General features: G+C 33.1%; 1 protein-coding gene and 1 long non-coding RNA gene across 4 annotated transcripts; one reads left to right on the forward strand and one right to left on the reverse strand.

Moving 5' to 3' along the window:
• The first annotated feature begins 145 nt into the window (after positions 1–145).
• LOC112766651 (uncharacterized) lies at positions 146–2,861 on the forward strand. Its single transcript, XR_003184476.3, has 4 exons — positions 146–836; positions 947–1,070; positions 1,157–1,216; positions 1,837–2,861. It is a non-coding gene; the product is annotated as an uncharacterized lncRNA (long non-coding RNA).
• Positions 2,862–4,242: 1,381 nt separating this feature from the next.
• On the reverse strand, positions 4,243–6,659 carry LOC112767288 (heat shock protein 16-like). 3 transcript variants are annotated; one of them, XM_072222177.1, is made up of 6 exons: positions 6,469–6,659; positions 5,898–6,018; positions 5,541–5,796; positions 5,349–5,463; positions 4,842–5,006; positions 4,243–4,523 (listed from the first exon to the last, which is right to left on the reverse strand). In XM_072222177.1, exons 2-6 carry the CDS (start codon positions 5,919–5,921, stop codon positions 4,487–4,489), a joined length of 597 nt encoding a protein of 198 aa, XP_072078278.1. In that variant the 5' UTR covers positions 5,922–6,018; positions 6,469–6,659; the 3' UTR covers positions 4,243–4,486. The 3 variants fall into 3 exon arrangements, with proteins under 3 accessions (XP_072078278.1, XP_072078279.1, XP_025668949.1); XM_072222178.1 differs by having other exon boundaries at positions 6,422–6,476; XM_025813164.3 differs by lacking the exon at positions 6,469–6,659 and adding an exon at positions 6,341–6,445.
• Positions 6,660–12,729: the final 6,070 nt, after the last annotated feature.

Raw genomic sequence — 12,729 nt, forward strand, 5'->3', positions numbered from 1 at the left:
TTTATTTTTGTCTTATTCTTTTTTCGTCTCAATTAGAATCCCACGTCTCTGTCCATTACATATTTGAACCTTGATACCATTCTTTAAACTTAAATTTTCGTGGTATTCAGCCTTTAAATGTAACATTTTTAGACTTTCACAGACAGATCTAAAGATTGATATAAAATCTGTTTTTAAGAGAAGATTTTATATCAATCTTTAGATCTGTCTGTGAAAGTATAAAAGTGTTACATTTAAGTGGTGAATAGGGAATTTAAGTTTGAAAGATGATATTAAGGTTCAAATATGTAATGGAGACATGGAGTTCTAACTGAGATTAAAAAAAGAGCAAAAACATAAATAAAATAGAACAATGTCATGACTTACTAAATATTATTAATAAGATTTCAAATTTCCCATTTAAAGAAGGCACTCTATACATAAAGGAGGCTGAAGATTTATGTTTGAATCAATTGAGAGTATATTCGAGGTATTTTTTATTGTTTATTATTTTCAATTAGTTAACATGATGAGAAATCTTCTTAACTGAAAATAATTTCAATTTAGTGACAACTCAGAATAAAGTGGGCTCTCGATCCAGTTTTATTTTGGGATGTCAATCGAAGAATAAGGTTTTTGTTAGCTGTCTATTGGCCTTTTATAGACCATCACTGGATCCAGAAATTGATCAGATGATCAGAGTTTCAGGTTTCGGAGTTGGCATCATACTCTTGGCAATGCTAACTACAAATTAGATCGTAAGACGTGGGCTAAAAACTACAATGTCATCAAATTTTGTAGATACACTCTTGGCATCAAGCACGCAAAGTACCACGATAAAAAAAAGGAAGCACCTGGTAATGAAAATTGTAAATATATCACTATATTATATGTTAAATTTTGTAAATAGTTTACTATACTATAGGTTAAATTTTTTATATTGATTAATTTTATTATTCTTTTGCAGGTGATGTGTCCTGATAAAATTCATGAATTATTTATGGAAAAACGTGTTGATGTTTTAAATGAGAGCATATTGACCACGAGTCAAATTTTTGGAATTCAACCCACCTCTGTTCACGTCGTGAAAAGTTCGTAATCTAAATTTTCAATTTGTACTTCTCTTCTTTTTTTTTCTTTTTCTTTTTTTTTGATTATTTTAATTATTATTTTTCAGGATTGAATCTATATGGAGGTCATTAGCAAATCAAATCGGCCTATAGGATATGTGAAAAAGGTTAGATTCATGTCTACTTGTGTGTTTAGTTTTGCTAATTGATAAGCTACTTCTCCATGATGAATTGAATTCATAAAGACAAGAATGCATTTGTTCACTCCAGTATTCAATGATCTGATTTATTATAATTGCAACATAAAAATATCATCTATATCCGCCTGAAATTATACTACCAAGATTGAGCTTACTGTAGAAAGAATCACTGGATATGGAGTGAAAGGTTAGTGGTCCCATTTTAATTATAAAATGCATGGAAACATTTATCCAAGTTGTATCAATGAATGCCTAAGTCTTTCCGTCTCAACTCTACAAATGCGACTAACAGAGTTACTTTTAAGGCTGATGAAATGAAATCTGAAACAAAAGTTGCAATAACATTAACGTAAACCTTGGTGCAATGATGCCGTAATAGCTTTGAAGTGATCAATCTCTCATGGACATAGTATTATTTGACGTTAGAGTAGCCATGATTTTTGTTGTTTTAATTTCTAAATAAACAAAAAGAAGTGACCAACTATTTGAGTTCGTAATTTTTATTGATTTTGAGTTTTATAAATGATGACAAACATTGCTTTGGGTTGAAAGCCCAATATTGTTTAATGTGTGTTTTATTGTGGCAGGCCTATAACTCCTCTCACTACCAAACAATGAAGCTGGTCTACTCCTTTGGTTATTCAAGAAAATAAACAAAGCCCAAGACTAGCATAAGCTTCAGCAACTTAAAGAGCCAAAGCCCCTCCATGTACCACCTTTCAGCAATTACATGGTTATGTATTTGCTAAAAGCAACAAGAGGACAGCTGAACCATGCAAGGATAGGTGTGGCTCTGTGAAAGCAAAAAGAACATAAGGACATCTCCACTATCCCAAGGACATTAGCAGAGCAACGTTCGGCTAGTGGGTGAGCAAAACACAAATTTGCAAATAGCAGTAGGAGCATGGAAATGGAGAAAATGAAAAAGGAGTGCATGCCAAAGAAGAAAGCAAGACAAAGGACCACATAGGTTGTGGACGGGCTCCTCATCCAGCAAGAGTAGTGGAGCATGATGAAGAAGGACTGCTTGCTAGCTGTGACAGCTCTAACGGACAACAAGGACAAGCAAAAGGAAGAAGCAACAATGAAAGCAAGTTGAAGACATATAAGGAGTTTCACTCCATCAATTTCAAAGCAAGAAAAAGAGAGAACACATGCAGAGCATCATCACAAACATGAAGCTGAAATCTTTTTCTTCTACTCAAGCTTAATTTCTGATTTTCTTTGTTATGACTGTCTTATGTCATTTTCTATTTTGAGAAAAGGCTGAACTTGTGAGGTTGAAAAGCCAAGAGAAAAAAGGCAAGAGAGTTGCATAAGAGCCACTGATTTCTGATGTAATTGGGTTGTTGAACTAGGGTTAGTTTCCCTTGCTAAATTGGGTTAGCACTTGGTGAGTTTTGAATCTGTTAGGATTTTCCTTCCAAGTTGGGAAAGCACTTGGGGTAGCTAAGCTTTGGTGAAGAAAGCTTAGGGGTAGATACTAGTTGAATTAGGGAGTAATTCAATAGTATTGGTGAATGTAATCAGTGGATTATAGTGGAAATTTTACCATGGTTTGTGGTGGAGATTGGACGTAGGATTCATTGCACAAAGAATCCGAACCAGGATACATGCTGGTCTCTTTCTCCTCTTCTCTACTCTTTATCTGTTCTGCACACGAGATAAAATGAAATAATCTCCTGCAACTTAAGCTGCTGCTAAAACAGAGTTTAAATTTTAAGGTTTTAAACCAACTTGATTCAACCTTCTCCCGTTCTCAAGTTCAAGTAGAACCATCAATGCAAATGTGCTTGGTGAAGAAGTTGTTGCGAAGGAAAATCTAAGAGGATTTTTAAAAGAAAAACCTTCGAATTTCTAGTTTGTTCTTGGGAATCTCAACTGGGACAAGTACAAAAAACCAAACTCCAATTAAGATCTGCGGAGTGCCTAGTACTTTAGTGACCTGTTTTGAAGTTTTAATAGCAGTGAACTCCTTTAATTTTTAAGCATATTGTGTTTATTATTTCATGAACAATCGTTTCTGAATTCTAAATTACGAGTTTATATTTATTGTTGTTATTATTTGGATTAGAAATTAAATTAAAATATTAATCAATCAGTACTCGGGTTGATAATGCTAACATAAAAGCAGCCAATGGATGAATGCTTCTCTGATAGAAAGTTGACAATGGTGATTATTATAGGATATTATAATTAGAAAAATGATATTGCCACTCCTATTTTTAGTATTGTCATTTCACACATGATGACACGTGATTTTTTTGCATTGTATATTTGTATAAATTTATATAAATCCAAATCCAGCAAAATATATCTTGAATCCGGACGAGGTCTTGAATACCCCTTTGAATATGGTGACTAATTCCAAGCATGGTCTAAGTGAAATCGAGTTTGGCTCTCAATCTGAGTGGTCTTTTCTTTTTGCTTATGTTTTATGTACATGACTATGATTTCTTCCGTTATTTATTTAGGTTATTCCAAGGTACATTATATTGAAGGGAAAGAAAAATAATTACAAATATTCATATATTTCAAGTAGCTATTTACCATAAAAGTTTCCTTAGCCAGCGTTGGTTTTATTATCATTTCCTTAATTCTTTTTACTTACAAGATTGCCTGTGTTATTTTGCAAATTAGATCATATAAGATGTGAATCCAAAGTCTGGTGAAAGGAGGAAAATGATTCAGTTGCTGCTGCATAAAAGTTGTCTCTATATATTTTGAAAGGTGGAAACTCAGGTGAAGATGACTTCACGTGAAGTTGATACCTAAGAGCCGTTAGATGATTTGATTGATTTGACTAAATTTTCATCCAACGACTCTCAGGTATCAACTTCACGTGAAGTCAACTTCACCTGAGTTTCCACCATTTTGAAATGTTAACTATTCAGCTTAATGATACTGAATATAATGGATATTTTAACTTTGGTTTTTATGTATTCATCATATCCGGTAATAAATCTTCAAATAAATCAACATACAATGTAAAATAAGATCAGCAATAATATCTTGATCAATCAAAATTAAGCCATAAATATGTATATACTAAGGTTCAGCCAAATTCTTTTGTTTAGTGGCATATAAAATAAGACATAGATAGACATAACTGGTACAGAAGAAATAAAAGCATTTCCAAAGCACAACATAGCCTATCTTATGATCTATTTATGATATGATCATAACCAAACAAATGCTCCAAAATATGTTTTGGCTGCAATCAACATTATTGCTCATTCAAATCTTAGGAATTATTATCTGAAGAAATCCATCCCTGAAATTTCAGAAACAAAGAAAACAAGATTAGAAATATCAGCTTCACTTCACATGTGTCTACTATTGATGAAGAATGTTAACATAGATTCAATCAAACACTAACACTTCTTTTGTAAGTTCAAATGAACTTATGTGATTGTGAGATATTGAGTCTTTATGAATCATGATTGTACTTAGTTTTCTAGCTGAATTGAACTTTGATTTTAGAATACTATTAACTCTGTAATGAACTATGCATCAGTGGCTAGTTTCAAGAGTTATGAATCTTAAATAGTCAACAAATAACAAGTTAAATAACACTTGAGGTTTCACTCACTGGAATTCAGCCGATATATGATCCTTGTTCACGCCGGAAGGGAGTGGCCCGACCGCCTCGCATGGTCCATATAGTATCTCGCGCTTGTGATACGAAGAAAACGAGGCATTTGGAGACCCTGCAATTGTCAAGTAGCTAGTAGAGCTTCTACCTTTGACAGATAACCTGCCACACAGTTCACATAGTAGGTCACAAACTTAACACAATTCATAACCAAGAATGTTAATTATTGTTAACATTTTGATTTTCTACCTACCATTCTTTCTTTCACAATTTTTTATGAAACATATATCATAAGAAATGGTTTAAACACATACATTAACATAATTTGATTTGATTAATGTAGCCAATTCCATCTAGTCAGATAAGACTTACTTTTCGATTCGTATGCATAAATTGGATCACATGGGACTTCAATAGTGACTTGAGTAAAAAGATTATGCAGCATTTTATTAAGCTTTATCCTTTCTTTCAGTTGAGAAGATTATAACAGAAATGGTTACTTACTTTTGATCATCAACCTCCACTCTTATGTCATTGATCCTAACTCCTGGAACTTCAACTGTGATAACATATTTTCCTTTTGATTCCGCGACATCCATCCTCGGAGACCACTCAGTTCCTGCTAAGAAAAAAGTTTATAAATGTAACATGCTTCCATTTTAATAACTTTTGGGTTCAAATCTCTAACATACTAACCATTAATTTCAGAATGTAGTTGGTCTACTCGTCGTAGCGGTTTCCTTGGCCTAGAAAATGAAGGAGGTTCAAGCGTACTAAATTCACCACCCTGCACTGGAGCCAATGGTTGAACCACTGAACTTGAGTAATCCGATTCAGTTCTCACCGGTCTAGCAAAACAAGGTGTACTTTCGGGTCTAGCAAAACATGGCGCTCTCGTGTTAGCAGGACTCTGATCAGATGCAGAACCAAAAGTTTTAGGAGCCGGAGCACCCTGCAAAATTTTTCATATTAATTATGCTACTAAGTTTCTTCTTCTGAAAAAGAATCACATAGAAGGAGTATTTCAGCCAATAAGAAATTTGTTGTTATTACCTCTTCAGCTGAAATCTGCCTCATGAAATAACCATGAGATTCAGACGATTGGCGCGCGAAATACACCTTGTTATCGCATCGCCGGAGCACAGAGTTCAAACTTCAAACTACCACTGCAGTTCTGATGAAAAAGGGAATGAAAATGAATTAACAAAACAAGTTGCATACACATACTAATGATGAAAAAGGTAAATATTATTATATGAGTCATCATACAAAAAATGCTAGAAAACAGAAGCACATGGAAATTCTGAATTAGTATCTTAGTATAGAACTAATTTAATTCCTTGCCCTTTATGAAACACATAGAGATCTGATGTTAAATCCTTTTAAATATGTCTTAGACAAGAGGAGAAAAAATTCTTTGGTTTTATAAAGTTGAAAGTTGCTAGAACTCTATGCTAGGAACTTTTCACATCTTGGATTTCAACATTTACTACTACCTATGAATGCAGATATGCAATGATAATGATGTCAAACTACAGAGTCACAAAGAATTTATGAAAAGCTAGATGCACAATTACATCAATTCATCCAATCTTAAACCCAAAAAGGGAAAATATTATCCAACCTTATATCAATTATGCTATGTGTGAATCTCACCAATTGATTTAAAGAATAAATTTTCCCTCTCTCCCTTTGGAGAGAATCCAAAAATGAAACAAAAGAGAATTTAATTTACATAGGATACCCAAATTATATTCAGTTAGTTAGATTCTCTCATGACAAAACATGATCCTAAGATTCTTATCATATGACCTCAATGAGGAACACAAGTTCACTACTCTTGTTCCCCACTCAGTATCAACTTGTCAAGCATGTCAATAAAAATCCAAAATTTCAATTGATCAATTCAAACAATTTCTTCAATAAAAAAAAAAAATAATAAGCAAAGAGCATATGATAAATTAATTAAAATAGGGAGAACATGAGTAGCTGCAATGTCATCAGTTGATGCAAAATGGGAAGCAATCAAGTTAACTCCTCTCCATATTTTCTTTTGTTTAGGTGATCTTATAAGAAAATATCTTTTTTTTTGTTCGAGTTATTTGTTTTTAAAAGATCTTATACAAAAGTAAAAGTAATTTTATATTTAGATATCTCATGCAAAAAGATCATTTTATGTATCAATTATGTTTGAGTATATCAATATAAAAGTATTTTTTTATTTATTTATTACCTGAAAAATATTTTTTTTTTAAGAAAAAAATATTTTTAAAAAAATGATGTAAATTGTAATTTTTCAAAGAAGATGTTTTTATTTTTTATTTTTTTAGTATTTTTATTTTTACTACTAGAAATTTACCAAACACGCTAAAAGATAAAAAAAAAATCTTTTTTTAATTTTTATCAAAATAATAACACTCAAACAATCACGAAGTGTGTGACACTGCGTGGATATGAAGATGAATAAGATTATAAGCAGTGAGAAGCCAATCATTGAGCACTGTGGAAGTTTTTTTGGTTGAGCAAAGGAACATGTGGGGCCCTTTGAATCTAAATCTCTTTGAAACCTGAAGGTGTAAATCGAACCGGACCGGATAGTTTAACCAGATTAATCGAGAACCAACCACTAGCTAGTTCGTTAGCTTCATAAATTGCCTGGTATAAAACTGGTCAAATAACTAGTCAAATCAACAATTAACTGGTAAATTGCTGAAATAGACCGGTTTTTAAAAGAGTTTTCGGTTTGGTGAACCCCTCCAAATGACGGCGTTTTACATTCCTAAAAAAAATTAAAAAAAGAAAACCCTAAATCCCCAATGCACCCAAGCATAGTTCTAAAAATCGAATTGGACCGACAGGTTCAACCAGATTAATTAGGAACTGTCACCAGGTCGGTCTGGTGAGACTCATAAACTGTCTGGCAAAAAATTGATCAGCGAATCGGTCAAACCGGTATTTAACCGGTGAACTGCTAGGATTAGCTGGTTTTTTAAAGGGTTTCCAGTTGGGAATTCAAAACTTCAAAAACTAAATTAAAATTTATGTGCAAATTCAGAGACCAAATTAAGTATTAATTCATTCAATCATCATGTTTTATCTTGAATAGCGCGAGGAATGCTTTTCAATTTCAATTGTAAGATAAAGAATGTCCATAGACTAAGTCATAGAAAGTCTTGAATCAACTTGAAAGTATGCAAACTACGAAAAGTAACAAGAAAAAAAAAAAAAAAAAACTAACATTGGCTAGCATATCTCGAAAAGTACCAATAATTTTAAAATAGAAATTTATATTTTTCTCAAACCGCGTAACTCACTTTACCTCTTCAGCTTGTTCAGCATCAAGTAAATGAAGATTCCTCCGTTGATCTCTCTTGAACCAATTTTCTCTTGAGAAATTAAGTAATTAACTAAACAACAATTAAGACTTAAGAATCTTGAACTTTGAATATGTACAAATTATCTTAAAATTTCTTAAATATACAACTCTGAATCTCTAAACTTCGTCGGCAATTAATGGCAAAATTACTGATATAGTTAATATCTACATTTAAAAAAAATTAGAGTTGATTTTTTTTTATGTTTAAAGCTTACAAGTTAGTCACCAAAAAAATAAAAAATTAGTGATTGATCTTAGTTAATATCTTACTTTCCACACCTAAGCACAATCAATTCATTTTTCCTTTTTGAAGAAAAATTCAAAGTGGGAGAAGAATCCACCTCGGTGAAGAATTGATGATGTTGCTAGTTATGTATAGAAATATTAAAGAAGTAATTTTGAACAAATGCATTCCAGAACATATGAATGAGTAAAATTCTGCATAAATGGAATTCAATATATAAACCACCATTGATGAAACAATAAAATGGATTTTGCAATGAAATAGTTAAATAGTTGAAACTATCTATTAATACGCGCATGACTAAAAAAAGATCCAGAACCCCCAAACTTGCGGCAATTTAAAGATAAACAAAATTAAAAGAAACTAACTTGAAATTAACACAAAGTATTGAGAGAAGATCATCACAACACCTCATTCGAATAAATTACCATTTGTATTCATGAAAGATACAGACGCTGACAAATGTATCCATATAAAAATAAAACGACAATTGTACCCACGGAAGATAGCTTCTGTGTGCCAAGAATACCCTAACGGACCAATTGTGTAACCAACGTCCGGGTACTCTTGGCACACGGAAGCTATCTTTCGTGGTTATAATTGTCGTTTTATTCTTATATAGGTACATTTGTCAGCATCTGTATCTTTTATGGGTATAAATGGTAATTTATTCCACCTCATCCACACCAGACCACTTACCAATGATGTCATGATAATGCAAGAGATTAGCTGATCCCAAATGTTTTGAATGACTTCCGACTAACCAATCACAGGTTACTGATACCAGAATCAAGCCTTTGAAATCGGCATCAACACGCGATCCTCTAGAGAAACCCAGGATTCGACAAATTTCATTTTTGAAGAAAACCCTAAAACGCCTGAAATTCCACATCGGCGATGAAACTACATGAATTCTAGTTTGTATGGATGGATGGATAATTCACTAATCATATCCTAACATATAATAAATAATCATCATAAAGCATAAGTTATAATTGAAGAAGCATACATTACTATAAGAGAATAATGTGATACGCTTACTATGCTCTGGAAATCTTTTTCTTTTCAATATATAACTTTGTAGTAGTGTATGATGGTTATCTATTTTTCATCAAAGAACACTTTTTCCAACAAAGCCCTCTTGCATTCATCATTAAGATCATAAACCACCTTAAAATCAAAATAAGAAATAGTAGTATTGACATATAGATATCAAATCAGTAGCAAATATTCCAAACCATTAGTTGCACAATAATTCAAAAAGGATGGCACAATTGAACCAAAAACAAATTTAGACGTGAATACCTCAATCTCAAATTTTCCATTGAGTATCTGCACAGCTTCTTTCAGCATTGATATATCCACATCCCCATTTGGTAGAAGTAAAACCATATGTAATACTTCTTTAACTTTAATATTATCTGGGTCAAAGAGGTGTTCGTTTGGAAAAATAATGGAATACTTGTTTAACTTCCTCAAGAGTTCTGCACTCTGATCTCAACCTGGTAAAAATGAAACAAACTTTTCAAAAATTACGCAAGAAATTATAAAACTGAAAATTAACCAAAATAAAAAACTCGTGAATTTTCAAAACAGAAAAGATACAATAGAATTTATTCATCAAGTGAATTAAAATATCAAATTATTAAATACCAACTTCATCACCATACATCTTTTCCAATTTCACTAATATTTATGTCATGACCCGAACCAAGCCATGACTGGCGCTCAAGGGACAAGTCCCTCAGCAAGTCAAACGACCAAATTTTCAGAAAAACGGACAGAATCTCCTCTGTTTCTAGGACCTTACCAACATAAATATTAACTTTCTGTATTGATAATAAACCTCCATTTCCAAGACAACAACAACAACATACTCCAAATTATATCCACAACCAAATATATCCAAAATACGCATCATATATATATATATATATATATATATATATATATATATATATATATATATATATATCAAGTTGATAACTAGAGTATATAGTTAAAACCATAAGTCTTACATAACCAAATCATAATTACTACCTAAACAGTTCAAGATTCAAAATAACATAACCCACACGAGGATCTTGCCTGTGACATATGGAGCATTGACATAATCTAGATTTTGAGCAAAGGTTCCATTACATAATTACTTAGCCCTTGGAAAGAAGAAGGGCTCACCAAAATGACTAAGATCTACTGAGGGGCAGGTGGAATGGAACCTGGAATGACTCTTGTATCTGAAAAATATGGGAATATAATAGGGTGAGTTTTGCAACTCAGTGAGCAAACATTACATCTATAACCCACACGAGACAATACAGAGTTTACCTTGAAAATTATATTTCTTTTCAGAGATGAGAAATTCATATTAATTAATTATACAAACATTAGATAAATAGTTAAGTGGATGAACTGAAATGGGAGTTCTCATTCCAGAAGTCAAATCAAATCAAATATTACACACCTAGGGCGGCTCCACCTCTAAGGGTAGCCCTTTCCTCTAGTGTGCCCGTACGGTATAACAGATCCAACGTGTGGCCTACACGTTAGGCTAGCAACGCCCCTGCTAGCTGAGGTCTGAGCCAGATGCATCTAGGTTAACGTCATAACCGCCGTTAACTACGGTTTTCTAGTCAGAGTCTCCCAAACCAATCCAAACCAAATCACTTATAAAAATCTCTAGTGCTTATAACATACTACTAAATTCCATAGCAAATCAATATGTATAGGATTGCATACTAAAATTTAATTAAAATTTACATAAGGTCAAATAAGAAAACTTTTATACTTTACAGAATATATAAATATCGTCTCGTGTGTATTTTTATAAAATTGTAAGTTTCATAAATCAATATTTATTTTCAAAAATTCAGAAATCACAATAATAAAATATTTTCAAACTCCAAAATTAATGATTCAACATAGATATTGATAATAATATATTTAAAAACAATTATAGATATAATATCCACTCACAACTTGATTCCAAAGAACCGGAAGCAACTCTGAGCGCGTCAACGAGCTACCAAATGATGTCCAATAATTCTACAACTCTAGAAATATGACAATAATGATATTTGTGAGCTACTAATGTTGTCAATTAACATAATCTTACTCACCTTGACAAAAGCCCCAAATTTTCTAACCCCTAATAACCCTAATTCGGATTTATATATACCCATAAATATAGAGATGACAAAAATTGGAGATATGGCTAATTATTGAGTCAAAGAGTTACCTTGAAGCCTCAATAATAACCAGAACTCAAAAGTTGAATACTTTCTTCACCAAGTAGGTTGAAGCTCCATGATTTAGGGTTGTGATAAAAGAAATTTGAATGAATAAAATAGAGAAGATAAGGAGAAGGAATTAAGATGAAAGAAGTGGGTTTAATGATGGTGTGTGTTTGCAAGAAGAAGAGATGAGAAGATGGGAGAGATGAATGAGAAAGAAGGGAAGAGGAGAAGAGGGTTTTAGGTTTTGTTGGAAGGAAATAAAAGAAAATGAAAGAAGGAAAGGGGGGACGGGAGTCTTCGACAGATGGGGGAGAAGGGGAGAAAATTTAAGTGGGGGCATGTGCCCCCCACGTGCTTTCCATCCTTTTTTTTTCGGTTATAACATTCTCTCCCCTTTAAGAAATTCGGTCCCCGAATTTCGAATTCATATACGGTGATAAGTGTGATAGTTACCTGCAGACTCAAACAAATACGGATATTTGTCGTGCATAGCGTCCTCCACTTCCCAAGTTGCTTCTTCTATTGAATGATTCTTCCAAACAACTTTCACAGATGCTATCTCCTTAGAACGTAGTTTCTTTACTTGGCGATCAACTATAGCCACCGGTTCCTCTTCAAATGATAAATCTTCCTTTAGCTCTATGGCTTGTGGTGCAAGCACATGAGATGGGTCGGGAAGGTATTTGCGCAACATTGATACATGAAAGACTGGATGAATCATAGACAACTCAGGCGGCAATGCCAAGCGGTAAGCAACTGCACCTATTCTGTCCAGTATCTCAAATGGACCAATGTATCGAGGACTAAGCTTGCCTCTTTTCCCAAACCTCATCACTCCCTTCATAGGCGATACTCTCAGAAATACCTGATCACCCACTGAAAACTCTAAGTTACGCCTTCTGTTATCAACATAAGCCTTCTGCCTACTCTGAGCTGCTAATAAACGTTCTCTTATTATGCGAACCTTCTCAACCGCATCTTGTACCAAATTTGGCCCTAAAAGCTTAACCTCACCAACCTCAAACCACC

The sequence above is a fragment of the Arachis hypogaea genome, chromosome 17 (assembly GCF_003086295.3).
Source record: "Arachis hypogaea cultivar Tifrunner chromosome 17, arahy.Tifrunner.gnm2.J5K5, whole genome shotgun sequence".
NCBI classification, from domain to species: Eukaryota; Viridiplantae; Streptophyta; class Magnoliopsida; order Fabales; family Fabaceae; genus Arachis; species Arachis hypogaea.

Excerpts from the sequence above, each read along its gene's own strand:
- LOC112767288 (XM_072222177.1), bottom strand. The coding sequence starts at position 5,921 with ATGAGGCAGATTTCAGCTGAAGAG. Across the intron at positions 5,464-5,540 it reads ACTACATTCTGAAATTAATG|GAACTGAGTGGTCTCCGAGG; the intron begins GTTAGTATGTTA and ends TTTTCTTAGCAG. Across the intron at positions 4,524-4,841 it reads CATATATCGGCTGAATTCCA|GGATGGATTTCTTCAGATAA; the intron begins GTGAGTGAAACC and ends CTGAAATTTCAG.